Source organism: Emericellopsis atlantica, assembly GCF_019669845.1.
Source record: "Emericellopsis atlantica unplaced genomic scaffold F5Z01scaffold_4, whole genome shotgun sequence".
Classification (NCBI taxonomy): Eukaryota; Fungi; Ascomycota; class Sordariomycetes; order Hypocreales; family Bionectriaceae; genus Emericellopsis; species Emericellopsis atlantica.
The window spans coordinates 297712-323175 of record NW_025764706.1 but is presented as its reverse complement, the minus strand read 5'-3'; the positions used below and the strand labels follow the sequence as shown (position 1 = coordinate 323175).

General features: G+C 56.7%; 12 protein-coding genes across 12 annotated transcripts; 7 read left to right on the top strand and 5 right to left on the bottom strand.

Moving 5' to 3' along the window:
- Positions 1–260: 260 nt before the first annotated feature.
- F5Z01DRAFT_389745 (S-adenosyl-L-methionine-dependent methyltransferase) lies at positions 261–1749 on the bottom strand. Its single transcript, XM_046259475.1, has one exon. The coding sequence runs from the start codon at positions 1273–1275 to the stop codon at positions 484–486; it is 792 nt and encodes a 263-aa protein (XP_046121378.1). The 5' UTR covers positions 1276–1749; the 3' UTR covers positions 261–483.
- A 473-nt stretch (positions 1750–2222) lies between these two features.
- F5Z01DRAFT_718268 (uncharacterized protein) lies at positions 2223–3610 on the bottom strand (the record flags this gene model as incomplete). The annotated part of the gene is made up of 2 exons (XM_046266549.1): positions 2958–3610; positions 2223–2934 (listed from the first exon to the last, which is right to left on the bottom strand). Exons 1-2 carry the CDS (start codon positions 3473–3475, stop codon positions 2223–2225), a joined length of 1230 nt encoding a protein of 409 aa, XP_046121377.1. The 5' UTR covers positions 3476–3610.
- A 563-nt stretch (positions 3611–4173) lies between these two features.
- F5Z01DRAFT_389748 (NADP-dependent oxidoreductase domain-containing protein) lies at positions 4174–5667 on the top strand. Its single transcript, XM_046259476.1, has 2 exons — positions 4174–4638; positions 4704–5667. Exons 1-2 carry the CDS (start codon positions 4327–4329, stop codon positions 5385–5387), a joined length of 996 nt encoding a protein of 331 aa, XP_046121376.1. The 5' UTR covers positions 4174–4326; the 3' UTR covers positions 5388–5667.
- An 863-nt stretch (positions 5668–6530) lies between these two features.
- F5Z01DRAFT_616779 (Deoxyhypusine synthase) lies at positions 6531–7729 on the bottom strand (the record flags this gene model as incomplete). Its single annotated transcript, XM_046260933.1, has 3 exons — positions 6531–6617; positions 6681–7460; positions 7514–7729. The coding sequence occupies 3 exons, from the start codon at positions 7727–7729 to the stop codon at positions 6531–6533; spliced, it is 1083 nt and encodes a 360-aa protein (XP_046121375.1).
- A 481-nt stretch (positions 7730–8210) lies between these two features.
- On the top strand, positions 8211–15397 carry F5Z01DRAFT_733858 (myb-like DNA-binding domain-containing protein). Its single transcript, XM_046266747.1, has 3 exons — positions 8211–8561; positions 8691–12678; positions 12738–15397. Coding segments are annotated over exons 1-3 (6315 nt in total). The 5' UTR covers positions 8211–8559; the 3' UTR covers positions 15063–15397.
- A 135-nt stretch (positions 15398–15532) lies between these two features.
- Positions 15533–16298, bottom strand: F5Z01DRAFT_633391 (uncharacterized protein; the record flags this gene model as incomplete). Its single annotated transcript, XM_046261949.1, has 3 exons — positions 15533–15882; positions 15980–16112; positions 16167–16298. 3 exons carry the CDS (start codon positions 16296–16298, stop codon positions 15533–15535), a joined length of 615 nt encoding a protein of 204 aa, XP_046121373.1.
- A 470-nt stretch (positions 16299–16768) lies between these two features.
- Positions 16769–17103, top strand: F5Z01DRAFT_671045 (DASH complex subunit Dad1-domain-containing protein; the record flags this gene model as incomplete). Its single annotated transcript, XM_046264642.1, has 2 exons — positions 16769–16834; positions 16900–17103. The coding sequence occupies 2 exons, from the start codon at positions 16769–16771 to the stop codon at positions 17101–17103; spliced, it is 270 nt and encodes an 89-aa protein (XP_046121372.1).
- A 135-nt stretch (positions 17104–17238) lies between these two features.
- Positions 17239–18912, bottom strand: F5Z01DRAFT_645977 (ras family protein). Its single transcript, XM_046262875.1, has 3 exons — positions 18303–18912; positions 18043–18246; positions 17239–17995 (listed from the first exon to the last, which is right to left on the bottom strand). The coding sequence occupies exons 1-3, from the start codon at positions 18555–18557 to the stop codon at positions 17624–17626; spliced, it is 831 nt and encodes a 276-aa protein (XP_046121371.1). The 5' UTR covers positions 18558–18912; the 3' UTR covers positions 17239–17623.
- Positions 18913–19129: 217 nt separating this feature from the next.
- On the top strand, positions 19130–20448 carry F5Z01DRAFT_645975 (BTB/POZ protein). Its single transcript, XM_046262874.1, has 3 exons — positions 19130–19539; positions 19769–19909; positions 19965–20448. The coding sequence occupies exons 1-3, from the start codon at positions 19370–19372 to the stop codon at positions 19993–19995; spliced, it is 342 nt and encodes a 113-aa protein (XP_046121370.1). The 5' UTR covers positions 19130–19369; the 3' UTR covers positions 19996–20448.
- F5Z01DRAFT_645973 (lariat debranching enzyme, C-terminal domain-containing protein) lies at positions 20449–22670 on the top strand. Its single transcript, XM_046262873.1, has 3 exons — positions 20449–20767; positions 20819–20920; positions 20970–22670. Exons 1-3 carry the CDS (start codon positions 20714–20716, stop codon positions 22485–22487), a joined length of 1674 nt encoding a protein of 557 aa, XP_046121369.1. The 5' UTR covers positions 20449–20713; the 3' UTR covers positions 22488–22670.
- F5Z01DRAFT_645969 (putative maintenance of ploidy protein mob1) lies at positions 22671–24107 on the top strand. Its single transcript, XM_046262872.1, has 4 exons — positions 22671–22842; positions 22899–23367; positions 23425–23518; positions 23570–24107. Exons 2-4 carry the CDS (start codon positions 23025–23027, stop codon positions 23943–23945), a joined length of 813 nt encoding a protein of 270 aa, XP_046121368.1. The 5' UTR covers positions 22671–22842; positions 22899–23024; the 3' UTR covers positions 23946–24107.
- Positions 24108–24402: 295 nt separating this feature from the next.
- On the top strand, positions 24403–25362 carry F5Z01DRAFT_616846 (ATP synthase delta subunit-domain-containing protein; the record flags this gene model as incomplete). Its single annotated transcript, XM_046260939.1, has 4 exons — positions 24403–24564; positions 24698–25012; positions 25100–25192; positions 25249–25362. The coding sequence occupies 4 exons, from the start codon at positions 24403–24405 to the stop codon at positions 25360–25362; spliced, it is 684 nt and encodes a 227-aa protein (XP_046121367.1).
- Between the last annotated feature and the right edge of the window lie 102 nt (positions 25363–25464).

Here is a 25464-nt window from a genome sequence, read left to right as displayed (position 1 = left end):
AGGAGCGGCATCATAATGTACGACGGACTATTTTACAACGGGCAAGGGAACGACAAGGGCATCTAGAAAGGAGTACGACACACTTTAGAAGGGAACGACGGGCATTTCAGGATTGGGAACAGCAAGCATCGTTTACAAGGAAGCCTTCAAGAAACACAAGATAGACAGCATCTCCGAAGCATAGGCAGCAAACACTCGAGAGTTAATGGACAGGTGAATCTTTAAGCAGCGACAGTGCACATGCACCAGTGGGCCTTGGACGAGGTGTTTGTCAGGGCGTACGTGGGCGTGTTTGCGTGAGTTGGGAGAGGACTCGACAGGCACGTTCCGAGAACCGACGTGACCCGTTTTCTGTTGTGACTCACGCAGGTTTCAAGGCTCACTGCCTGATCGGAGGCTACACGAAGGCTTCTGACAGCCATGGAAAGGTCACACGCAACAGAAGCACGACGGAACGTGGGCACCCACCACAGAGAAGTTTCATCATGAACCTGGCTTTTCATTGTCTGTTCTTTCACAAATGACGTACCAGTTATCCCGCTCGTAGCCCGCCTCCTTGACGAAGCCACCGGCGGCCCGCACGTCCTCCTCGAGCTCCCCCTCGCGGTAGAGGTGATAGTAGCGCTGAAAGGTCCTGTCGGCGTCGTCAGACCCCTTTTTGGCGCGCATGACCCAGGGTACGAGCGTGTCCTGGGCACTATCCTCGTTCCAGCCCCGGCGGCTGGACGACTGCTCGAGGGCCCAGACGTAGATGAGGACCATGCCACCGTCGGGACGCACGCACGCGAGGAGCTTGGCGATGGCCTCCTGCCGCCGGGCCCGGGTGGAGAGGTGGTGTATGACGGCGATGCAGATGGCAAAGTCGGCCTTGTCCGGGCGGTAGGGTAGCGCGAGGCCATCGGCGACGACGACCTCTGCCTTGCGCTCCGTCTGGGCCAGCTGGACGAGGGCGTCGCTCCTGTCGGAGCCGAAGAGGAACAGGCCCGGGTTGACGTCGAGATACTTGCCGTTGCCGCAGCCGACGTCTAGGCCAACGGCGCCAGTGGGCAGCGAGGAGAGGAACGAGGCGATGAAGGGCCAGGGCTTGTGGCGCGTGGCGGAGAAGTGTGGCGCAATGGCATTGTAGACGCTGTGGACGTGTGTGGCCTCGTACGACGCGGCGGCGGTGGCATCCTCGTCACGATCATGGCCTGCGTTATTAGGCTGCTGCTGCCCAGTTTGGGCTGGTGGTGGTGGTGGTGACGGCCGCTGATGAGGTTCAAATGAGGATGACATGCTGTGGCCAGGGAGGGCGTGTGCGTAGACAGACCACAGGACTACGTCCGCGGACGCTAAGTTCGGTGTTCTTGTCTGAATGAACGTTGGGATGACTGACTGACGTGTGTGTCGGCGCCAACGTGAGTCGACGCTTGCTTGCTGGGGACTGGATGAATGTTGTCGGACTGGAAGAGTGCCATGCGCGTTTGGTGGTGGTTCATGCTTTGGCGCTGCTCCATGGGTTCGTTCACCGTTCACGTCAACACAATAAGTGGACCTTTTCGGAAGAATAATCTAGTTGATTGACTCCATGACTTGTCATTAATTAGCACGTCAACCCCCCTGACTTTTCTATATTTATTTGTTGCTATTGCAGGCTTTGCAGCGAAGGAAAGCTGCGTTCGTAGGTACCCTGCAGCATGGACGAGCCAGCCTCTGCCTCACCAGTCAAAACATGAACGAAACAAACCCACAATGGGCCTTGAAACCAGATTCTCCTCTGCTTCAACGAACTACTTTCCTAGATGGAAAGCCTGCACGCGCTCATCATGAAACAATGACACTCGGAGCACAAGGAGCGGGACCCCACGATCAATCATGACTCGGCCATGTCATTTGTGCAATCTCGCTCACACCTAGCCTCATTCTTGCTCGGAAGGGAAATCCGGTTCTGTCGAGTGATTCGAGTCATGAACCCTCATCTTGACAAAGCTTGTCGGCACAGCCGGCGCCTACCATGACGAGAACAAATCTTTGCAACTCCACGCTCTTCGTTTGGCGCTACAGCTCGCTACATGTCGCGGGAAGAACACTTGGACGCGTTCATGCGCCTTTATGCGAACCGGTTCGTTTTGGGGTTGCAGCTCGCCGGCATACGAGTCACGACTACCATGTCTCATGCCGGAGCTTGCGCATAAACCAGCCCATTCTATAATCTACTAATCATTATTGTACATCTAGAGGACCTATTGGTTTCCGGTGTTGAGAGGGCTCTTGGCGTCGTACACATCAGTCGTGATGAGAGCCGGGTACGTCACGCTGCCCTGCTGGAGAACCTGGTCCATCACGTCCATGATGACAACGCTCTCCTCCCAGGGCATGAACGCGCTCTGCTTCTTGCCGTCCCGGAGGCAGCGCGCGCACTCGTCGGCCTCCCAGAACATGCCGTGGCCCCAGTTGTTGCGCTGGGGATCCGTGGGGATGGGGCAGTCCACGACCTCGACCTTGCCGTCGCTGTCCTTCTTGATCACGCGGTAGGCCGTCGGACGATAGGCCGGATGCAGGACCTGGATCTCGCCCTCGGAGCCCTGGATGCGGATGGCCGCACCGGCTGTCTTCTGGCCATCGGGGTCCGTGGCCACGCGCATGCCGGTCGTGGCGATGCCCATGGTCGCGTGCTGGGGAAACTGGCAGATGATGCTCGTCTGCTCGTCGGCCCCCGTCTTGTACTTGTTGATGGCCGAGACGACCTTGGGCGCCTCCTTGGACGCCTCGGGCTGGACGTGGTAGAGGGACTGGAAGACCCAGGTGAGGGCGTAGATGCCGAGATCGAGCAGGGCGCCGCCGGCTAGGTCGAGGGAGACCATGCGGTTGGTGTCGGGGAAATCGAGGGAGCCGTCAGGGTTCGCCTTGCCGAAGCTGAGATCGGCTGCGGGGCACGCAAGAGTGTCAGTGATGCTGTCTCATTGCGTTATGGGAACGAGAAGACAAGCTTACCAAATGTGCGGTAGACGGTACCAATGGCACCAGAGCTGATGAGCTCGCGCACCTTGATGCTCAGCGGGAAGCACCTCGTCCAGACGGCTTCCATGAGGAACAGGTTCTTCTCCTTGGCCTTGTCCACCAGCTTCTTGGCCTGGGCGACGGTCACGGTGAAGGCCTTTTCGCAGAGCACGTTCTTGCCGGCTTCCAAGCACAGCATGGTGTTCTGGAAGTGGTGGCTGTGCGGCGTGGCGACGTAGACAATGTCCACGTTGGGGTCCGCGACCAGCTCGGCGTATGAGCCGTAGGCCTTGACCGAGCTGAGGCCGTCCACGCGCTTGACAAAGTCGGCAGCACGGTCGGCGGAGCTGCTGGAGGCTACGGCGACGAGCTCGTGCTTCACATCGGAGACGTCACGGATGGCTGGGTTGGTGAGGAGATCCTTGGTAAAGGTCTCGGCGATGCCACCGGTGGCAAGGATGCCCCATTTCACGGTGTAAGGAGAATCGCCAGCCATGATTGCAGTTGGTATATGGGCGTTGTGAGGCGGGAGGAGTGTTGACGGAGCGATGTTGGCTTGAGGGGTAAAATGGGAGAGTGAACGGAGGCTCCGCGATGGACGCTGTCGATTAAATACTTTACCAGGTAAGGTATGAGGGGCAGGTCCAGCAGATCTAATGTTACCTCCTTACTACGTATTTGTTTCTTCCAGATACTTATTACCAATTGATCTACCCCATCTTCTTTGAGGCTATTCGATAGCAATTTTGCCAGCAGACCATATGATCTGGGTCGCTGCAATCTCGATGCCGCCGAGTCGACATTGTCCTTCTGCAAGTGCCCCTTTGGGAACAAAACTCCTCCTCAAGACTCAATGTTATTGTCTCTTCGCCCTTGATTAGCTCCGGGAACGCGCACCGTTCTCCTCCAACTGCCTCCACGCGGCGGTGCTTCCCCGCGTCTTGCAAGGTCAATTGATGACGGTCATGGCGGAGAGCAAGTGGGGGACACCCTCCAAACTTGGCAGCTAGAGCAAGCGGATTACATGCGCATATCACCATATCTCTCACATCGATACGTCGTCGATGTAGAATATGTTCAAGCAGCTGGGGGGAATATCTCCGGCACGATTCTGTATCGTACTTGTCCACAAGGCCCCTCAGGCAACGTCCCTCGGATCAAGTCTCTGGGTTGGAGATGCCATTACGTCACGCTGCCCCTCCATCGACACCATATCGTTCGAGTCTCAAGATGAAGTCTTGCAAACCTTACCTTACCTGAGCAACTCATATGAAAACCCTGTCCGTGTCTAGCTACTGAAAGCGTAGCGGTGTACCGTCCCGATTTCCGAATCGATCCTTCTCAGCAATGGCGAACATGCAGGCCCCAGCACAGATCCCGTTGCTCTACAGAGATCTTGTCCTGAGGGAAGACGAAGCCAGCGATGGAGAAAGCGACTCACGTATCTTAAAGACCGACAGAAGGTCTGGCATGCCTCGTATGATGTATGGGACAGCCTGGAAAATGGAGCAGACAGCCGATCTGGTGTACAAGGCCATCAAGGCCGGCTTTCGAGCTCTTGACACTGCTGCCCAGCCAAAGCACTACAACGAGGCAGGTGTCGGAGAAGGCGTCAGGAGGGCCATCCGCGAGGGCATTGCCAGGCGCCAGGATCTGTGGGTGTGTCACCATGCGCCGCAATCACCATACATCTCACAAACGTGAATGGCTTAATTACTTCCTAGATTCAATCCAAATTCACATCTGCATCCGGCCAACGCGGCCAAGCGCCATACGACCCGACCTCACCCCTAAAGACGCAAGTGGAAACCTCCATTCTCGGGTCCTTGGTGTGCTTTCGTGTGGAGGAAGACCGAGAACCCTATCTGGACAGCCTTGTTCTTCACGCGCCATACAAGGACGACGCCTCCAATGCACAAGTCTGGTCGTGCTTTGAGGAATTCGTCCCCGACAAAATCCGTTATCTCGGCATCTCCAATCTCCTCGGAGATTCAGGGGTTCTGGAGACTCTGTTACAGCAGTCACGTGTGAAGCCAGCCATCATCCAGAATAGGTTTCATGCCCCCACCAAGTACGAAGTAGAGCTCAGAGAGCGATGGTGCACCGACGACCAGGGTGCCATCATCTTCCAGAGCTTTTGGACCCTAAGCGCCAACCCAGACATGCTGGCGAGCACGGCTGTTGAGGAAGTGGCCCAGGGGGCTCGAGTAACCAAGACAGCGGCTTTCTACTGCCTAGTGATGGGGCTAGGGAAAATATGTGTTCTCAACGGGACGACCCGTGAGCGCCACATGCGCGAAGACTTGGAAGGCTGGGAGCTGGTGAGCACATGGGCTGACGGAGAAGGCAAGGCTGCATGGGAGCGAAGCTTGAGGGCATTCAAGAGCATAATTGGGCAGGCGGATTGAACGGGGCTTTGTCAATGATGCCTGTGGCGCTTGGTGTGGTAATGGTCCCTCGTTTCTCTACTACGTTATCAAGGTGCGGATACTTTGCCCGTTGACGTGCGCAAGCAACCAATCGCTGAACATGGACCCTTTGAAACGCAGAGACCTGTGATGAGGGTAAGTTATTTCAAATGTCTTTACACTTTGAGATTATCTTTACGCTGTCTGTTGAGTCACCATCGTCGAGACTTGGTTATTTGTCTTAGCCTTGCCGCTACGAGACCACTGGAGTGAACCCTCCGCGTGCACAAGGCCAAATCATACAAAGAACTCTTTATACTTTCCAAAAATTCAATGAAGAGAATGAAGAAAAAGACGCAACCTATTCCCCGTTCGCTATAAGTGCTCTTGTCACGCTGCATTGTCTAGAGGACACCTTTGTTCCTTACACACATACACACACAATCATCTACACCGGTATCGACTGTATCAACCATCAGATCAGCCTGTACTAATACAACAACTCCAACCGAATCCCTTCATTCTTTTTCATTTGGTTCACGCCTCAAGCATCATCATCATGGCCAGCGTCTCGACTCTTCGCCCCGCCACCACGCCGGCTATCCGCGTCCCTGCTACGGAATCCCCCATCTACAAGACCATTCTCTCTTACACCGTCAAGTGGCCCAATCATAGTGATGGCCGAGGCTGCATCATGGCCTTTTTGGCCGATGGACGTCGTGTGAAGCTCATCTCCAGGCGTTATGGGGGTGTCCGCAAGCCACGCGAAGCAGCCGTCGCAACCGCTGCCCCGTCCAAGATCAAGCTGAAGTTGACCCGAAAGACGGCCAAGGCGAACTAAGCGCTCTTGCTTCCATCATCCAGCTTGAAAAGGGGCGAGGCGTCCATGAGATCAAACATTTTCATACCCTGGGAGCAATCCGGACTCGACAGACGGACGGACAGACAGCTTGTCATTCCCGCAACGCACAGACAGACGACAATGCGAGAAAAGGAAAAAAGGAACAAAAACACATGTAACAACAACAAAGGAAAAAAAAAAAAAAAAAAAGCATTTTCACGTCTGATAATGTGCAGCAGCTCACCTGAGCAACTGCTCTTATCTCAGCGTATTACTGATTTTGGATATGGTTGGAGTCTTGATTAACTAGCGCCCGACTGCATAGTAGTACCCTTAGCAAAGGTATTCGCAACAATCAATGGGAAGCAAGTTGTAGCCTCAACATGAACCTACACAACATGAGTTAGCAGTGCCCCGCGTGAATTATTAGTGAATCGTAACGTCTGACTCACCTTGACATTGTCCGCTCCGATCTTGATCTTGCCCCACGAGACGGCCTCATCGGGTCTTGCTCCCGCATCACTTCCATCAAACTCCTGCCCCGTGTTGATGTACACCGCCGACTCGGCACCATTGCGCATGAGACACGCGTTGGCAATGTGGTGCTTCACCACGCCGCCACCCAGGATGATCATGCCCGCCCGCTTGGCACGCACAGAGATGGTGTTGATCTTGCGGATATCCTCCACAATGTCAATCTTGAGCTGCTGGGGCGAGGACTTGAACGTGTGGAAATACAGCATGTCGCCCAGACTGCCGTCCGTCAAGGCGGGGCAGAAGACGGGGATGTCGTTCTTGTACGCCCAGTAGTACACCGATCGCTCGTCGTTGATCTCCTTGCCGAGTCTGTGGATCACCTTGGATGGGGTCCAGTTGATCTCGTCGTCCGTTCCCTTGCCGGCCTCTTGCTCCTCGAGCATCTTGTCCAGGATTGGCACCACCCAGTCTTCGAACGCGCAGTAGTTTGCGTTGGGCACAACGAGGTTGCCTATCCGGTTCAGCCCCTTCTTGCGGAGGTCGGATCCTACGGCGCTGAAAGACGCGAGGTATGTGTCGCCGAGACACTTGATAAAGTCCTCCTCGATGCCGCCTGCCGTTGTGACAATAGCAGAGACGTGCTTGTGCTCGACAAGCCACCGGAAGATACCTCGGAGGCCGGAGGAGATCATGTTGGATGTGTACCCGAGGAAAATGGTTGTTCCATCGCCAGTCTCTGGGTCTTTCCACTCCCGCTGCAACATGTCAGCGCTGAGGCAACGCTTTTCTTCCGAGAGAGATTCCTTACCATTCCGTTGATGATCCTCACGGCTTCCCCTATCGACGAGGCCTGGAATCCCATGTGTGACATGCCTTTGAGTAGGTCCTCGGCTGTGACTGGCCCGGTGAACTTGTTGAAGTCAAAGTCCTCGACCTGCTGCGCGCCTTCGGGCATCGCTTCCGACTGGACGAGCACGGCATCTTTGGCGCCAGATGGCGCTGCGCTGCCAAGCGGATCACTCATGTTTGGCTGATGCGCGAGTCTGTAGTAAGAGTGGGTGAGATATTGTCAATGGTGACCACGCAGTGTTCGATTCCAGAGACCGTGATGTTCCTTGTGGCGTGGCGAGAGTGTAAGTTACGAGTTGTCGATAATGCTGTAGGAAAGGTGGTGCCACAACCTCATGTAAGTCGAGTTTTCCCCTCGACTTCCATCCAGTTTCAATTGAGGTCGTTGTGGAGATTTTGAGGGTCTCCAAATCTTCAACCACTTTGGGACTAGCGTAGGACCTTCCACATCCCTGTGCAGCTTGCAGTGGCTCGTTCCCCCCTCCACAAGCCACACCTTGAAACGCTGCGCCACAGAAGACGCTGATTGGCTCACGATAGCCCATGTCTGCCGTGAACGGGGCAGCCAAATCGATTGGATTGGTCTTTCGAGATTGGGCTGAATGAAGCCTGCAGCAGGTGCATTGGAGTCTGGACGCCTGCCTCGATCTTGAATCCAAACCTCCAACCCTCCCCTTCAACGCATGCGAACCGCGTGCAATCATCCTCCCACGTCCAGGCGACGAAAGCCGCGAATATTGAAGCAGGCTATTCGTTTAGCTTGACGCCCTGGTTTTTTTCCGTATCCCACATTTGCTCGCAAAACCCCGACGCACAGACATATTGCCGGGATATCGACAGCCGCACGAACCTCCAGAACGCGGCGACGTCAAGCAGGAGACGATTCGCGGAACTCGCGCAAACAACGATATCGTCTCTGGAGCGACATTACTAGGGAGCAACATTATTAGATGAAATCGACACTATTGGCGATAGTTCCTTCGCGACCTCAGGCCACATCTTATCATGTACGTGTTCTTCACGCCACGGACTACCACTACGCGCGAAGACAGCGGGCGCCAGAAACCGATTCTCGTGCAGCACGTGGCGCGGTGACGCTCTCAGAGGACTCTATCTTATTGACACTTTATGCGCAGGGCCTCGAGATACTCGCGATACGATCCCGACAGGCGGTCCAGGTCGCCTAGAGATCGTTCGCCAGGTCGCTTTGACCCAGACAGGCGCCGGCCACCCGTCGATGTAAGATCTAATGCGCCGGGCTTCCCGTCCGCGCGCGATGATTTTGGCGACCCCCCACGAAGAGAGCCGCCTAGAGGGCCTCGAGCTCTTGTCGACCCCCCCAGTGGACCGCGCGGTGGATTTGGCGGCGATTTCAGAGGCGGCCGTGGCCGTGGCAGGGGATGGGCACCACGCGACGACAGCAGAGATCGTGGCAGGGACAGAGATCTAGATTTCCGGGATCGATATCGCGATGATCGGAACAGGGACCGTGACGGGCGCCCCTGGCCGCCGCGAGACCGCGACCACCGGCCACCGTACCCTCCGCGTGCGCGATCGCCACTTGGGCGACCTCGTTCACCCCCAGACTTCCGCGACAGAGACAGAGATGGACCTCCAGGACCCGACACGGATAGGCCCCGACGCAACTCGCGAGACGGGCCGCCCTTTGTGGGTGCGTCGCCTCCCTCGGACAAACCCCATTTCGACATGCCTAGAGGCCGCGGCGGGTTCCGAGGCAGAGGTCGTGGGCGAGGTGACTGGGGCGCCGACCGTGGCCGTGGCCGAGCGCCTTTCGACGACCGAGGAGATCGATATATACGGAGTCGTTCCCAAGAAGGCCGACAGTGGAACCGCGAGCGTGAGGAGAGAGAACGCATGGACAGGTTTGCCGACCCTGAACCGAGGCGCGACCCCCGAGATGATCGCGATCGAGGTCCTGGCCCTGCTCCTGCGCCTGAGCGCGAGTTGTTTCGCGCCAAAATGGAGGCTCGCGCCGCACCAGCCCAGGAGGGCCTACCGCAGTCTAGGGACGTTTCGCCTCCCCCGGTTGCGCCGTCCGCCCCAGCTTTTGGCTTGGTGCCCAATCGATCGGATGTGCAAGGCGGACCTGGTGGCATGAGTAGACCTCCCCCAACAGGTCCAAGGGCTTTGAGTGACCGGCAAGGTCAGGAGCCTCCGAGCGGGCCCTCTAGGATGACAGACCACCAGGCTGTCCCCCCTTCAGGGCCACGTCACCAAACGCCCAAGCCGCAGCGATCTACGAGTAACCAATGGATCAACCCGAATTATAGGAGATCGCCCCAAATGGCCAGAGCGCAAAGCTTTGCGCAGCCACGTCCAGCGCATTCTCGGCCGGAAAGCTCGCAGTATGACTATTCGTACGACGACAGGCGACCGCGAAGTAGCGCTTCAAGGGGTGCTATGGACTCGTTTGAGTGGGAGAATCGCAGGCGAAGTCACAACAGTGTCGAGTCTGGCGAAATCATGAACCGTTCTGATGACGATAACCTTGAGAAGCCAGAGACGCACCACAGGCGTAGCATGGATGAGCCGAATTCGAGATACCTACCGAGCACGTCGGACCGCAAACCTGAGCCGCCTAAAGAAACTACCGAGCCTTCCAAGCCCCGGCAGCAGGGTCGAGTCGGCTTGAAATCTGTTCGATTCGCCAGGCGACGAGAAGTCATACAACCCAAGGTCATGCCTGATCCGGACACGGATTCCGATGAGGAGGACTTGGGCGACTTTTTCAACCTCCAGATCGAGCAGACGGAGGCGGAACTCAGCAAGCTGAAGAAGCCGGAGCTTCCGTTGGAGGTGGTGGCTCGTTTTGCATCAACGTCCCACAGTGCCATGGTGAAGATTCTGAATGAGCCGCATGGCTTGGTGGATGTTCTAGGGGAGATCCCCAAAGAGCCTGCCAAGCCGAATGACCAGGAGGTCTTGGTCGCGCAGCCCGCCAAGTCATCAGTTGTTCTCAAGGAGGAAACGGCTGATGTGCTAATGGCGGATGCTCAGACCGAGCCACCAGCGAGACCGAAGGAGGAGGAACAGCAGGCAAGGCTGGAAGAGACAGTCGTGCAGCCCAAGGCGACGAGCGACGGTCCTATTGAGTCTGATCTGATGGAGGTCGACAAGTCAACGCCCGCAAAGCGAAAAACACCTGTTCCGGGCGACCAGCCAGCAGAGAAAACGGATTCGGAAGCGGCGTCGGCTCAAGAGGTCATCTTCGAGACCACGGAGGTGACGCCAGAAAAGGCTGCCGCAGAGGTCGAGGCCGAATCTAGGAAAGTCGCAGCCGAGGAGAGTCTTTCTACAGAAAAGAAACCCTGGGCTGGTCCCGATCATGACCAATCACCCAAAGTGCCCAGCACGCCGTCTCAAGTTGAGGACGACGGCGACGATGAAGAAACCGAGACGGAGGAGGAGGATGGCTACGTGGACATGGATGTCATGCGCGGCCACATGCTCACGCCGCCACTGGAGGATCTGCCTCGTTTCGACGTCGAGCCATTCAATGGGGCAGAAGACCTAATGACATTGGACGACAACACTGACCTGAATGCTTACATTCTCCAGCACCTCGAAAAGGTCCATCTCGACAAGACTGCTGAGCAGGAGCACGCACGGGCACAGTACGCGGAGGCTTATCATGCATATCTCAAGTTCACCTTGTCTGATGATCCCGTTGCCATCAAGGTCCGTGACAAGCTTTCTGTTGCGGCGCCCAGCACAGAGGTCGTCAATCCAGCTACACCAGAGCCAGCTAAACCCGAAGGCCGCAGCGCGCGGCGCTTCGGATCGGAGAGAGATTTGGAACTGGCGTTGCAGGCCTCTTTGCAGGAGCAAACTGAACGCGAAGAGCGAGAAAAGAAGACGCAGAGCGGGAAACATCGCGGCGACAAGGAAGCCGAGATTCCAGACATGTACTGGGGCACTGAAGAGCAAATGAAGGAGCAATTCTTCGACACTTCAGGCTGGGTGCCGTCTAACCGTCTTGTATCTACATGGGAAGTGCTGCCCCCTACAAACAACTTCACGCCAGAGGAGGCAGAGCTCTTTGAGAAGAGATATCTTGAGCTGCCTAAGCAATGGGGCAAGGTGGCTGAAGTTGTACCGAACCGTGACTTTGGTACTTGCATTCAGTACTACTATCTCATGAAGAGGGAGCTCAACCTCAAGGAGAAGCTGAGGCGCCAGCCTAAGAAGCGCAAGAAGGGACGGGGCAAGCAGAGGTCCAGCGCGCTTGTATCCGAGCTTGGCAATGGAGAAGGCGATGCAGACGACAATACCACTGAGACTGGAGAGAATGGCGAGACTCGACGCCGTCCACGCCGCGCGGCCGCGCCCACTTGGAATTTCGAGCAGCCAGCCGTTCTACTGGAGACTGAGTCGGCAACGCCAGTAACCACGCCTGGTGGCCGACGAGGAGCTTCGGCCGCAGGTAAATTGGACCAGCCTGACAAGCCAGACGGGCGGAAGAGAGGGCGAAAAACGGCCAAATCATCGGAACCGAAGATTGCCAAACCTAATCCCACCCTGGCTGCCGCGCCTGGTCCGGGGCAAACTCTGGCTCCTGTGCCAGGGCGCGCGCGCGCGCGCTCTGATGTGAAAGGGCAACCGCAGCAGCCGCAGCCGCAGCAACCTCAACAACAAACACAGCTGCAGCAACAGAGGCAGCCGCCACAGGCACAGCAGCCATTCGAGTTTCAGGGCGGCATGCCCGGAGATGTGCACCGCTTGCCCGCTCACTACGAGCAGCAACAGCCCATTGGCATGCAACCACCATATTCTATCAACCAGCCGTCGATACAAGCACAGCAGCAACATCAACCACCGCAGTCGACGCAAACGCTCGATCGATCGCAACCTATGCCGACGACCTCGTCCATGGCAGAAGTCATCGCCGCCCCTGCACTGCGGCCCGAGCCCCCAGCATTACAGCAGTCGAGCTTAGCTGGGCCCTTCACCCATGGACTGACGCAGTCTGACCGCAAGAACCCGGCGCAAGCATCGAGCTACTGGAGCGTGTCTGAGTCGAATGATTTCCCGGGCAATCTGCGTGCGTTTGGCTCGGACTGGACAGCCATCGCGGCCCACATGGGCTCCAAGACGGCAGTCATGGTAAGTTTTGATTGACACACGACCAAGCCAGAGGGCTATCTTTGCTGACCACCTTGCAGGTTAAGAACTATTACGTCCGCCAAAAGGAAGGTGGCAAGAATGAGTGGGAGAAGCTCGTTCGCGAGGCTGACAGTCAGCGAATGCGCGGAGAAAAGCGACCAGACCCACCGATACCGTCGACAAGCGGTCGCGGCAGGCGATATGACGGGTACGGCAACTCACGTCCGATAGCAGCAGCGCCTGGTGGAGGCATAGAACTCGCGCCTGAGGGCGTCGGACACCCTCTGGATGGCGGCCAACCGCAGCAGGTCAGGACTCAGTTTGGCGCGTACAGTGTTCCCATTGCACAGGCACCCGCTTCTCATCAGCAGCAGCAACCGCAACCACTGGCTCCAGGCGTGCCAAAATCCATGTCCATGCAGCCCCAGCCAAACGTCTCGCAGGCCATGTCTCCGAACGGCGGGCCAACCCTCCGCGACCCTTCACAATACAACCTTGCCGACAGAGAGCGTGAGATAGAGCGCGAGCGCGAGCGGCACAGAGAACGGGAAATGGAACGAGCACAACAGCGTGTGCCACTGCCTGGCAAGTCCGTCGGTCCCATGGACACAGCTCGACGCGGGCTCCCCGGACAACCGCTCCACTCTAGCAGAGTGGAAGTGATGCCAGAACGCTCGCAGCAGATGGACATGCTGCATCATCAACAGCAGCACCGAGAAAGGGAGCGTGAGAGGGAGCGTGAGCTAGAGCGCGAGCGCGAGAGAGAGGAGCAGCGAGAAGTGATGGCGAGGCAAGCAGACAGACGTGGGGTCCCCGTCAAGGCCGAGCCTGACATGTCTCAACGCGCGCCCCTCGACCCCTATAGCAGGATGGGTCACCAACATCGGCCCGAGCCGCCTCGACATGACCCCCTGTCGTTGTCTAGACATGCTCAAGAGCCTCCTCGTCATGGGCCGCCTCCAGCATACTCCTCCGCGACTCACTCCGCGCCGCCTCCTCACCGCGGCTTACTGGGTGAGCAATCCAGTGCACGATCGCCGCCCCCCATGGGACATGCAAACGGGCCCCCAACCTCACGACCCATGTCGGCGCTTCAGCACCGGCACTCGTCCAGCTCGGCACCAGACGTCTACGGCCAGCCTCCACCGCAAGCCTCGACGCCCGTTCCGGCTGCCGCGGCGGCCAGGGCACCTGAACCTCGCAAGTCGACCATCATGTCCCTGCTCAATGATGACAACGATGCACCGACCCCTTCCAAGCGCGTCAGCGATCTTGCCGGCTCTGGGAAATCGTCCACGCCGCCGCCTCAGGGCGTGGGCCGCTCACCCGCGGCGTCTCAACCCCCGCAACACATGCGTCGCGACTCTGGCCCGTACTCGCCCTTTGGTCGTCCACCTTCGACCTCGGCACCGGGCATGCCATCCCTGAAGCCCACGTACAGCGGCCCCCCTAGTCAGCCGTCCAGATCAGCTTTGAGTATGTCTGTGGATCCACCCCAGACGGAGAGGGACTACTTCCGACAGCAGCAAGGATATCACCCAAGCAGCGCCAACGAGTCTCCACAGCCGACGCCTCCCCAGTATGGCGCTTCAGGGAGAGGGCAAGGTCCCCCAGGCTATCCGACATCGTTCGGCGGCAGCAGCGGTGGTGGTGTCTCGCAAGCTCCCACTGCGTCTTCCCCGCCACCACAGTACCCCATGCACGCGATCTCACATTCCCGTGACATGGGACACGGCGCGCGCGAGCAATGGCAGCATCAAGGGAATCAGCCACCTCCTCAGCATGGCGGCTGGGGAAGAGAGCCACCCAAATCCTCTCAGCCACCTCACCAAGCACACGCGTGGGCAGGCCATCCAGGCCCTGGGACTCCCAAGGCCAGTTCATCTTCAGGTATGTGGCCTGCGCCGCCGCCGCCACAACAACAACTGCAGCAGCAGCAGCAGCAGCCGCCGCAAGCTCACCCTGGGATGCGTGACGAAAGGGGACCACATATGTATGGATCTCAGCAGCAGCAGCAGCAGCAGCAAGCTCCGCCCCCTCAACACCAGATGCAAGGACGCTATGGGCCACCTCCCAACAGAGGGCCTGATCACGTCCCGTCCCCCGCTCAAGCATATGCTCGATACGCCTCGACGCCAGGACCCGGACCCGGCCCAGGGCCGCCGCCTCGAGATACCAGAGACATGCCTGGCCGAAGCTACACGCCAGTATCATATGACGGCCGGGGGCATCCACCACCGCAGGGCTACCAGGGCGACATGCAAATGCGCGATCCTAGGGAGCAGCCGCCAGCGCAGTCCCGCGATCCCAGGGACATGATGGGCAGGGGTCTACGGCCGCCGCCGTCAGAATATGATAGGCATCCGGAAAACTACGGGAGATAGAAACCCCTTCCGGCAGGAGATGACGAGGGTTGCGGAATGGGAAGTGATATAATTTTTCGACCGCAGTTCTTGTATTTGCCCAATGTAAAGGTGAAGTATGGATGAGAAAGAGGCCGCCGTTCTAAGGCTTGATGCTCTGACTGCCAAGTTTGCAGCCGGGAGCGAGGGCGAGTAATGAGTTCACGCACTCTCATTGCGGTCAGTCTAGAGTGGAGCGATTGTACATTGGCAAGGCAACATCATGGGCTACCATTGGAGGTGTACGTGTAGATGTGCGGATGGCGTCAGGAGTGCTTGGCCTGGGTTGGCATGACAATGGGAATTAAGCGAAATGTAATCATGCTTTTCTATGTACGCGCCAATGGCGGATTATTTGTGAATTTCCAAAGTAAAACACAGCCTGGATGAAGGCGAAGTGTGCCAGCCCTCGGAGGGCTGGACGATTACTTGAGCGCGTGTCACGCTGTCTATTAGAACAAGAACCATCCTGACAGGGCAGCAACGCCCATAGCGCTGCCCATGCCCCGTCCGAACGCTGGCGCAGCGCCTGGCGTCTCCGAGGGCGCCTCGGCACCTTGCTCGGTCTCAGAGGGTTCCGAAGTCGTCTCAGCCGATTCCTCAGAAGAGCTGGTGGCATCCGCAGATTCGGTGGCGATCGTCTTCGTCGCCGTTTGGGTGGCAGCTGACGTGACGGTGGAGGCCTTTGTCTCGACGGCAGCCTGCGACGAGGAAGTCTCCTTGATGCCGCAGGCGCCCTCGAGATCAAAGGTGAATGGGATGCCAAAGGCGTCGCAGTTGTCTGATGTTAACTCTAGAGCATCTGCATGTAGACCAGCTTGTCAGCAAGGCACATTGCATCGTCCCAGCATGAGAATTCCCAGGGAGACGGAGAAGGAACAAAACAAAAAGGGCCTCACGTTTCCAAAAGTCGGTCACACACTCCTTGGCCACGCAGCAGAGGTAGGCCTCGCGCTTATCCTGGTTGTTGCACTGGCAGGCTGGGTCCTCGACGCAGTAGCCTTCGGGCCAGGCAGCGAAGAGGCAATTGTTCTTTGATGAGTGCGTCAGTAAACGGTGGGTTCTGTTCTATCAAGGGCAACGTACAGCGCAGCTCGCATTGCGGTTTTGCTCGTCCATATCCTCCTGGGTAGGCGGACCGGTGGGATTGGGATTCCGCTGGGCGAGCGTCGAGGCGACCCCGAGGCTCAACACGACGAGTGCTCTGAGTGAGGCCATGGTGGTTGATAGTATGTAGAATGAGTTATTTGTAAGAAGCAAGTTGGGTATGAACATGTGAGACTGGTCGATATTCTACATGTAATTACGGGCGTTTTTAAAGTCCGAGGTGCACTCGACTTGGCGCGGCACAGGGCTGAAAAGGGGCCAAGAGCCAGGGACCAGGAAAATCACTAAACGACCTGCCCACTCGCAAAGCCGCACTCTTCGACTGACAAATGATGCGGCCTTTGGAGTACTGCAGCAGGACATACCTGTAATCAATATCGCATCGTACATGTACGTAGTAACTCCTTGGGTACTTAGCCGTAGGTTATGTCCATCGCGTGAGTGGTGGGGCTACTTCCAGTTGCCAACAAAGGTCACCTACTCCATCTTGACGCGTCCGGAGTCAGACGCGGCTTTCACTCATTTGCACGTGCCACTCATACACTCACAGTACCTACTACTACCTGTACTGCCAACACATGATGGAGCCAAGGGAAAAGACTTACTTTGAGCTTCATCGTGAAGCCCTACTCTCGGAGATCGCTGTGGTACGTTCCACCAGATCCTGCGACTGATCGCCATCTCCTTCTCCTCATCTAACCCCGACTTGCAGAGCTTCGAGCATGTCCTGGCCAACATCAACAAGCTTAATCGCTCTCTCGAGTCAGTAATAACCGTTGGCAACGAGTTCTCCTCCGTCGAGGCCCTTTGGTCCCAATTTGAGAATGTCATGGCAAAAGAAGACAAGGGGGATGCCCAGCAGCAGCAGCGCAAGGATGAGGGGCATGCGGAAGAGGACGTCAAAGATGGAAAATAATTAACGACAAGCACCCAGAATAATGAATGTTCTCGGGCACCATGACGCCTTACGAAAGCTTACGAGTCTACGAAAGTCACAGAGAGCCTGCTATCAAGTGGTGAAATACGCAATAATATCATTTGTTCCCTGCCCCTCCGTATCCCAGGGACAAGGAAGAACCGTGCTGCTACAAAAGAAATGTCGGAAAACATATGTGTCCGTCGGCGCTTGATTCCATACACATTCGTCACCGCGCCTTGCCTTGCCTTGCCGTTGTCTCTTGTTTCTCCCTCATCATCTCACAAACCATTGATTGCCCTTATATACCAACTCCCTATTTCCCTGAGATGCGCCCGCAACCTGCAATGCACCGCCGCTGATGCCCCGCGCGCGCGTGCGGCGCAACGGAGCCAAGCAGCCCAGCTTGAGCGCAAAGAAGAAAACACAGAAAGATCATGCATTCGTCATTACAAGTGTGTATCGTTCCTCGCCCACCACATCTTCCTGGCCGAAGCCAGGACGCCCGAGGATGACCCTCTCAAAGAATGCGGCACTTTGCCTTCTTCTTCCTCTTAGGTATCCCTACGCCAGGCATCGACGTCCGCGAGCCGTTGCTACCGTCCTTGGAGGCAGGTCCCGCGGACGACTCGAGGTTCTTGCGGTCGTTGGCGACAACGGTGAGGATCGCCCGGTTGAAGATGTCGTCGACGCCAACCATCTCCTTGCTGCTGCACTCCATGTACTGGGCGTCCATCTTCTGGGCCACATTCATGCCTTGCTCAGTCGTGACGGGCGTCAGGCCCTGGGTCTTGAGCATGTCTATGCACGTCCTCTTGTAGCGGAGGTCTGACTTGAGGCCCACGAGGATGAGGGGCGTATACGGGCAGAAATGCAGTACTTCGGGATACCACTGCACGGGTCAGCTGGGATCTGGCCAGAACACACCATTTCCCTCACCTTGTCTAGTACGTTGTCCAGCGAGTTTGGGCAGTCAATGGCGAAGCAGACAAAGATAAGATCGGTCTCGGGGTAGGAGAGTGGCCTCAAGCGGTCGTACTCTTCTTGCCCGGCCGTGTCCCATAATGCTAGCTCAATTGTCTTACCAGTGGGCGGATGCACTGGGTAGGTGATGTAGTTTTCAAATACTGTCGGCACGTATTTCTGGGTGGCCGTTAGCATTGGCTCACATGCCGTGCTTCAAGGTTGAATGCGCCTACCTCTGGGAAATACCCCTGGCTGTAGCTGATCAGCAAGCACGTCTTGCCGCAACCACCATCGCCAACGACAACAATCTTCTTCGAAAACGTCGGCGGCTCCGTGGCTTGCGTTGCTTGTGACTCGCGGCCGCTCGATGTGCTGATGGATGTGCTGACGGTGCCTTCGCTGTCGCGGGTGCGCTGGTCTCGACGGGGCTGCTCGCGGCTGCCCGTCGGCTGCCCGTATTGGGAGTTGCGATACTGATAAGATGACATGACTTTCTTGCAAGGCTAGGGCCCGCGATCGATGCTAACGAATAATGTCTCGGAAGCAGAGCTGGACCAAGAAGGCTGTGCGATGTTGGTCCGTCCGCAAGAGCGTCTGGTGGAGCGATGGTGCGCACGCTTCGCCGCTTGGGCCTTGTTGAATGCGAGGGTAGTCGATGCGCCAGAGGCGAACGTAAGGGTATTGCTGCGAAAAAGGCTGTCGCGTTGTGAATGCAGTGATCAATGTGTGATGAGCGAAAAGGGCTCGAAAGACCAGTAGCGTAGGGTTTGATGGTGCGATGGAATGTGTGGCGGTTGGAATGGAGGGAAAGACGGAAGATGGGGTTTAAGATGGGCAAGAGCGAGATCGAAGATGGCTTTCAGAGCCAAGTGCGGTGCCGTGGGGTGCAGCTCCAAATCAAGTAAACACGGACCTGGTTGGCATGGTGATGAAACGCAAGCGCCCGGGGGCAACCCACTGGCTGCAAGGAAGAAAAGGGCCCGTGCGCTGTCGGCTCCACTCTTTGCCAATCGCTAAAACCTCGATTTTTGTTCCTGGTGCAAAACGAAGCTCTCCCCCTCATCGACCTGCACCAACTTTTCCCTAGGCGCCCACCAACTGTTCGTTCCTGGCAGGCGCACAAGCTCCAAGTAGCCGTCTGGTCTCATCGATGGAGTGAGAACACCCAGGTGTGTAGCAGAGCAGTCCAAGTGGTCCGGCATCATCAGCCTGCGCTGTCGCCCAAAACGCACCTCTCAGGGTCGACTCAGAGCCTCCAATTCTTGGCGCATCACCATTCTTCACCACTCCACGTATAAAGATGGCTTCGGGCGAGCCTAGCAAGTATGTGACACTTGTCTCGGGTGACGGATTCGAGTTTGTGGTGCTTCGCGAGGCCACAAAAGTCAGTCCCATTATCAGCGGCATGATCGATCCACGCAGTGGATTTGCCGAGGCCAGAGATGCTCGTTGCGTATTCCAAGAGATAAGGTCAGTCAGCGCACGTCAGCCCCCCCTCACGACACTGCTTGTTCCCCGTTCCCCAGACAGATGATGAACAATAATTTCGCTGTGTTCTTCCTGACGAAACCCGGCTCTCTTTTTCCGTGCGTTTCGGTTGATTACACACTACACTTGAACTGATATCTTCCTTCAACTCCCCCTGATCATTCAACCTTGGCGGCGATTTCAAAGGAACTGTGGCTGACCCTTCACGCAGTTCCCCTGTGCTTGACAAAGTTGTCGAATACTTCCATTATTGGTACCAATACCGGGACAATGACGATGTTCCGGACATGGACATTCCCGTAGAGATCTGCCTCGAACTCCTTGCCGCGGCCGACTACCTTGGGCTTGACCAGTAAGTCGCGTCGTGTTCTGCGCGCATCTCTGCTCAAGACGCTGACAATCCACAGAGCCACCATGAACACGAGGCAATGGTCTTGAGGCGCGTACTGCCCAGTTCTTTTTGTAGAGAGGGTATTCCAAGACTGTTTTGTACACAGTCGCCCCCATATCAAGTGACGCCAGATATCAGCCACGAGCACCCATTTCAGCATATACGTTCTGCTCCTCACACTCCCGTGGGTTGAACGCCTATTAGAGATGGAAGATGAACGCACAGAGTGCGGCACCCTCTCACTCTGCGTAGCTCAGTTGACGCATTGAGTGTTCGCTTTTTCTGCAGGGGTACATCCTCCGACACGATGCAAGCCTTGCACGAACTTGGAAGGCATGAATAATTGATTCTAATGAGAAATGAGAGTAATAATGATGCACTATGCCAATATTCTTGTCGATTCCGTGTGATGTCAGTTGTAAGCTCTTGTGGGGTCTGGGCGCATTTATTAGCCAGAGCCTATGCTGCAGGTTCTGTGACCAGCGCGCAAAAGCGAGACTTGTCCGTAGCGCGGCTCAGCGGTATTCAGGTAGTAAATAACACAATCGTTGACTGTGCACATGCGTTCGGGACGATTTTAATCTGATCAGAGGGTCCTTTTTCACAACGGCGCAGGATGTGATGGGAAGTGCGAGGGCGGCCGCGCTTGCCACTTCTGTTGCACTTGGGAGAAGTGAGAAGTCAAGAACTTCCAAATGAACTCTCTCCTCGACCCATCCCTCACATCGTACCTAAACCTATCCCGCCACTGACACATTTTCGACAATGGCTGCCCATATTACAGAGACAAAGGGCGTCAAAGTCGCTGTGGAGGGCTGTGTATGCAAGGTTCATTCTCTCGCTGATCATGGTTTTGCTGACACCGCGTAGGGCCATGGCACACTTGATGCCATCTACGCCAGCATTGATACCGCCTGCAAGGAACGAGGCTGGGATGGTATCGACCTCCTCATAATTGGTGGCGACTTTCAAGTACGTACGCCTCCGGGCCCTCGCGTATCTCAGGCTGACGGCATCTCAGGCCATGCGCAATGCTGCAGACCTCTCAGTCATGGCGTGTCCGGTGAAGTACCGAGAGTTGGGCGACTTTCCCAAGTACTATTCTGGCGAGGCTCGTGCTCCGTATCTAACTATATTCATCGGCGGTAATCACGAGGCCAGCGCACATCTATGGGAGCTCTTCTACGGCGGCTGGGTGGCGCCCAACATCTACTACATGGGCGCTGCCAACGTCTTGCGACTTGGCCCGATCCGCATCGCTGGCATGTCTGGGATATGGAAAGTTCACGATTACCAGAAACCCCACTTTGAGCGACTGCCGTTCAACGATGATGAAGTCCGCTCATTTTACCACGTAAGGGAGATTGACGTGCGCAAGTTGTTGCAGATCCGGACGCAGGTCGATGTCGGCTTGAGCCACGACTGGCCCAGGGCCATTGAGTCGCACGGGAATTCCAGGTGGTTGTTCAACAAGAAGCCCTTCTTCAAGCAAGAGTCCATCGACGGCACTTTGGGGAATATGGCTGCGAAATATGTCATGGATCGGCTGAGGCCGCCGTACTGGTTTTCTGCACACATGCACATTGGTTTCCCGGCGCTCAAGAAATACAACAACAACGAGTCGCAACAAGAGGTCAAGCAGTCCGATCCAGACAAGGAACAAGCTCCGGAGACACCAGCGGAAGCGGAGGCCAACCCAGATGAGATTGACCTTGACATGGACGACGAAGATGGCAACGATGAGCCTAGCGTCAAACCGACAATCGCTCAAAATGGTGGGAACACCCATGACGAGAAGAAACCGACCGAAGAATCAAGTGAGACACAGGAGAGCGAAGTTCCGGATCATCTCAGGGCGCAGCTTCCTGCATCTTTCGCAAAGCCCACGCCAAAGCCAAGAACAACGCCTGGACAGCCTGTTCCCGATACCATCCCCAACCAAGAGGTTCGTTTCATGGCACTAGACAAGTGTCTTCCAGGGAGACGTTTCCTACAGCTGTGCGACATTGAGCCGCATGATAAGCTCAATTCGCTGAAGGCTGGGCCTCACACCGAGCAGCCCAGGTATCGCTTGCAATACGACCCCGAGTGGCTTGCTATCACTCGCGTCTTCCACAAAGATCTGCGCATTGGCGATCCAGCAGCACAAACACCAGCAGACCAAGGCGAGGAGCACTACGTTCCCCTCATCGAAGAAGAACGCAAATGGGTTGAGGAGAACGTTGTGGCGCAAGGCAAGCTTGACGTGCCGGAGAATTTTGCGATTACAGCGCCTCCACATCAACACGGCCAACCCGAGATCGTACAGGAGCAACCCGAAGAATACACCAATCCGCAGACGGTCGCATTCTGTAGTTTGTTGGGTTTGGACAACTTGTGGGATGCCAGCCAGGAGGAGAGGAGCGAGCGGAGGGCGCAAGGCCCAAGGCAATCGGCGTTCAGAGGTGGCAGAGGGGGACGAGGCGGTGGCCGCGGCGGTGGCAGAGGTGGGAGAGGGAGAGGTGGTAGAGGTAGGTCAGGTGGGCGTGGTCGGAGGTAATGGCAATCACATTTATCTTTGCTGGCGCTGACGGATTGGAGTTGTATTGGAAGTACATTCTTCAGGTACAGCTCCGAGTTTTGGTGTTGCTGTTGTAGGGTAGTGCGTTCCATCAAACGGCACCCCCCAGCAACCGGGGTACGACGTAGCTGGCTCGATTAGGCAATAGAGTAAACAGTGATCACAACCCGACCTGACGCAACATTCTGCCAAGCTCCATTCTACATCGACACTCTTGCATCACCGGATTCTCTCCTTTCTGTCGCGCACCTTCCCTTCGTCTCTTTCGATCATTCTCTCGTCTTGGAGCACTGGTACGGTCTCACACGCTGCGCGGTTGATCCAGCCCAGAGAGGTTCGCTCCAACCCAAGCATTCTGCCCTCATCACCCCGCTAACCATTGGAATGCAGCTGCTCGGCACCTCGAACACCTTTGACGTTGCTATATTACCTCGACCGATACCAAGATGGCCCATCAGTTTCTCACGACCGTGTTCGTCTTCTCTCCATCTTCGCGCCCCATACAAGCTGCCCACGATGATGTCTGCGTTCCGCTACCTGAGCCCCCAGTCGCTTGCGACGATGGCCAGTATCGAGAATACCATCATCCCCGTCTACAACGACCCTCCGTCTCCTCCTCCTCCCGTTCCAGACGCTCCGCCAACTCTCCACGTACCAAAGGGCATGGTCACTAACACGAGATCTGTGTCCGACAGCAACCAGCGCACGAAGAACCAGTTCCGACCTAGGCTGGGCAAGGGCGGTGCCACGAGCTATCAGCTCAGACAGTATGCCGAAGTCACGCTGGGAGGTGGAAGCTTGAGGAAGGTGGTCAAGCTTCCCGAGGGCGAGGACGAGAACGAGTGGCTGGCGGTCAACAGTAAGTTCCTGCCGTGGGCACGACTGGACTTGGGCCGTTGACTGACTCGTCACGCAGTGGTCGACTTCTACAACCAGATCAATCTGCTCTACGGCGCCATCACAGAGTTCTGCTCCCCACAATCTTGCCCGGAGATGAAGGCGACGGACGAGTAAGCGGCCTCGAGAAACCACGAGTCCGGCACGCACTGACAGTGTCCCAGGTTCGAGTATCTCTGGCAAGACAGCCAGGACTACAAGAGGCCCACCAAGATGCCTGCGCCAGCCTACATTGAACAGCTCATGAGCTGGGTGCAGGCCAACATTGATAACGAGCAGGTCCTTCCCAGCAAGATCGGCGTCCCCTTCCCCAAGTCGTTCCCAGCGCTTGTCCGTCAGATCTTCAAGCGCATGTATCGCGTCTATGCGCACATTTACTGCCACCACTACCCCGTCATCCGCGAACTGGGCCTCGAGCCGCATCTGAACACAAGCTTCAAACAGTACGTGCTATTCATCGACGAGCACAGCCTGGCAAGTGGGCGGGACTACTGGGGCCCTCTGGGTGATTTGGTGGACAGCATGCTCAAGAGCGATTGAGCTCGCTGATGTGACTTATCTGTGATTTCGTCGCTGGCGTTCAGGAATTGGGACAGCAGGGGGGATAATGGCATCACTGGCTGGCGGGAGGCAATACAGGCGTAGGCGCAAGGATTACCGTACAACTACACTGGCAGCAATAAAGTCTGTGAAAAGATAACGAGCTGTTTAAAGTCGTTCAGTCTGTGCATTTTGTTTTATTCTGCTTTAAGCCAGCAAGCATTCATGTCCCTGCGCCCTCCCAGCACGTCGGAACAATGAGGAACGTGGCATTAGGTAAGCATTGTGGATGCCTCATCGCGGCTCCGCCCGTCAGGCAACAAGATCCAAAATTGCCGGACAACCTCATCGTGCACCTCAATTGAAGCCGACGTACCATCACCCACCTCTCCTCCCTTTGCCCAACGACCGAACCTCCGGCCAATTCCAGCACCGTCTCTCGCCGATCACGACGACCATGTTCTCGCGCCAGGCCATTCGCTCCGTCCGGGCTGCTGCCCCCCAGCGCGCCCTGGCCGTCCGCTCGACGCCCGTCCGGTCCTTCGCCGCCGCTGCTGCCAACGACGGCAAGCCTCCTGTCTCTGTGTTCGGTCTCGACGGCACCTACGCCTCTGCTCTGGTACGCTACCCATAGACTTGCTTGGATTTGCGCTCGGCTGCCCCGATTTCAACGGAGAGCAAGAGCCGAGAGGGAAAATAGGCGCGGAATTGCCAAATGGCCCAGACAAGTTAGCTAATGCGTCAATTCGCAGTACACGGCCGCCGCCAAGTCCTCCAGCCTCGAGCCCACCGCCAAGGCCATTGCCAGCCTGCACAACCTCATCCAGAAGGACACCAAGCTCACCGCCATCCTCAACGCTCCCACCCTGAGCAACGACGACAAGGCCGCCGTCATCGCCGAGCTTGCCAAGCAGTCCGGCGCCAGCTCCAACGACACCGTCAAGAACTTCCTCGACGCCCTCGCCGAGAACAACCGTCTGGGCCTCCTGGGCGGCGTCTGCGAGAAGTTTGACACCATCGTCGCCGCCGCGAGGGGCGAGGTCGAGATGAGGGTCACCAGCGCTCAGGTGAGTTTCTGAAGTCTTGGTTGGGACATGAACCTGTCAACCTGGAAGAGGGCGCCCCGCGAGTCGATGCTGATACGAACGTGATAGAACCTCGACAACAAGACCCTCTCGAGGCTCGAGGCTGCCGTCTCCAAGTCTTCCTACGTCGGTGCCGGCAAGAAGCTCAAGGTCACCAACGAGGTATGTCTAGTCACCAAAGAGATAGAGAGACGAAGGTCCCATACTCACGCGCGCAGGTCAACCCTGATATTGTCGGTGGACTCATCGTCGAGGTCGGCGACCGCACCATTGATCTTTCCGTCTCCTCGCGCATCGCCAAGATGAACAAGCTCCTCACCGACAGCCTGTAAATTATATCGAGACACTCTCGATCACTCACATAATCACCGCACCCTCCCATCGTGGTCCTTGGCTCGACACACGATATGAAACCCTTACCTTTCCCTTTGTTT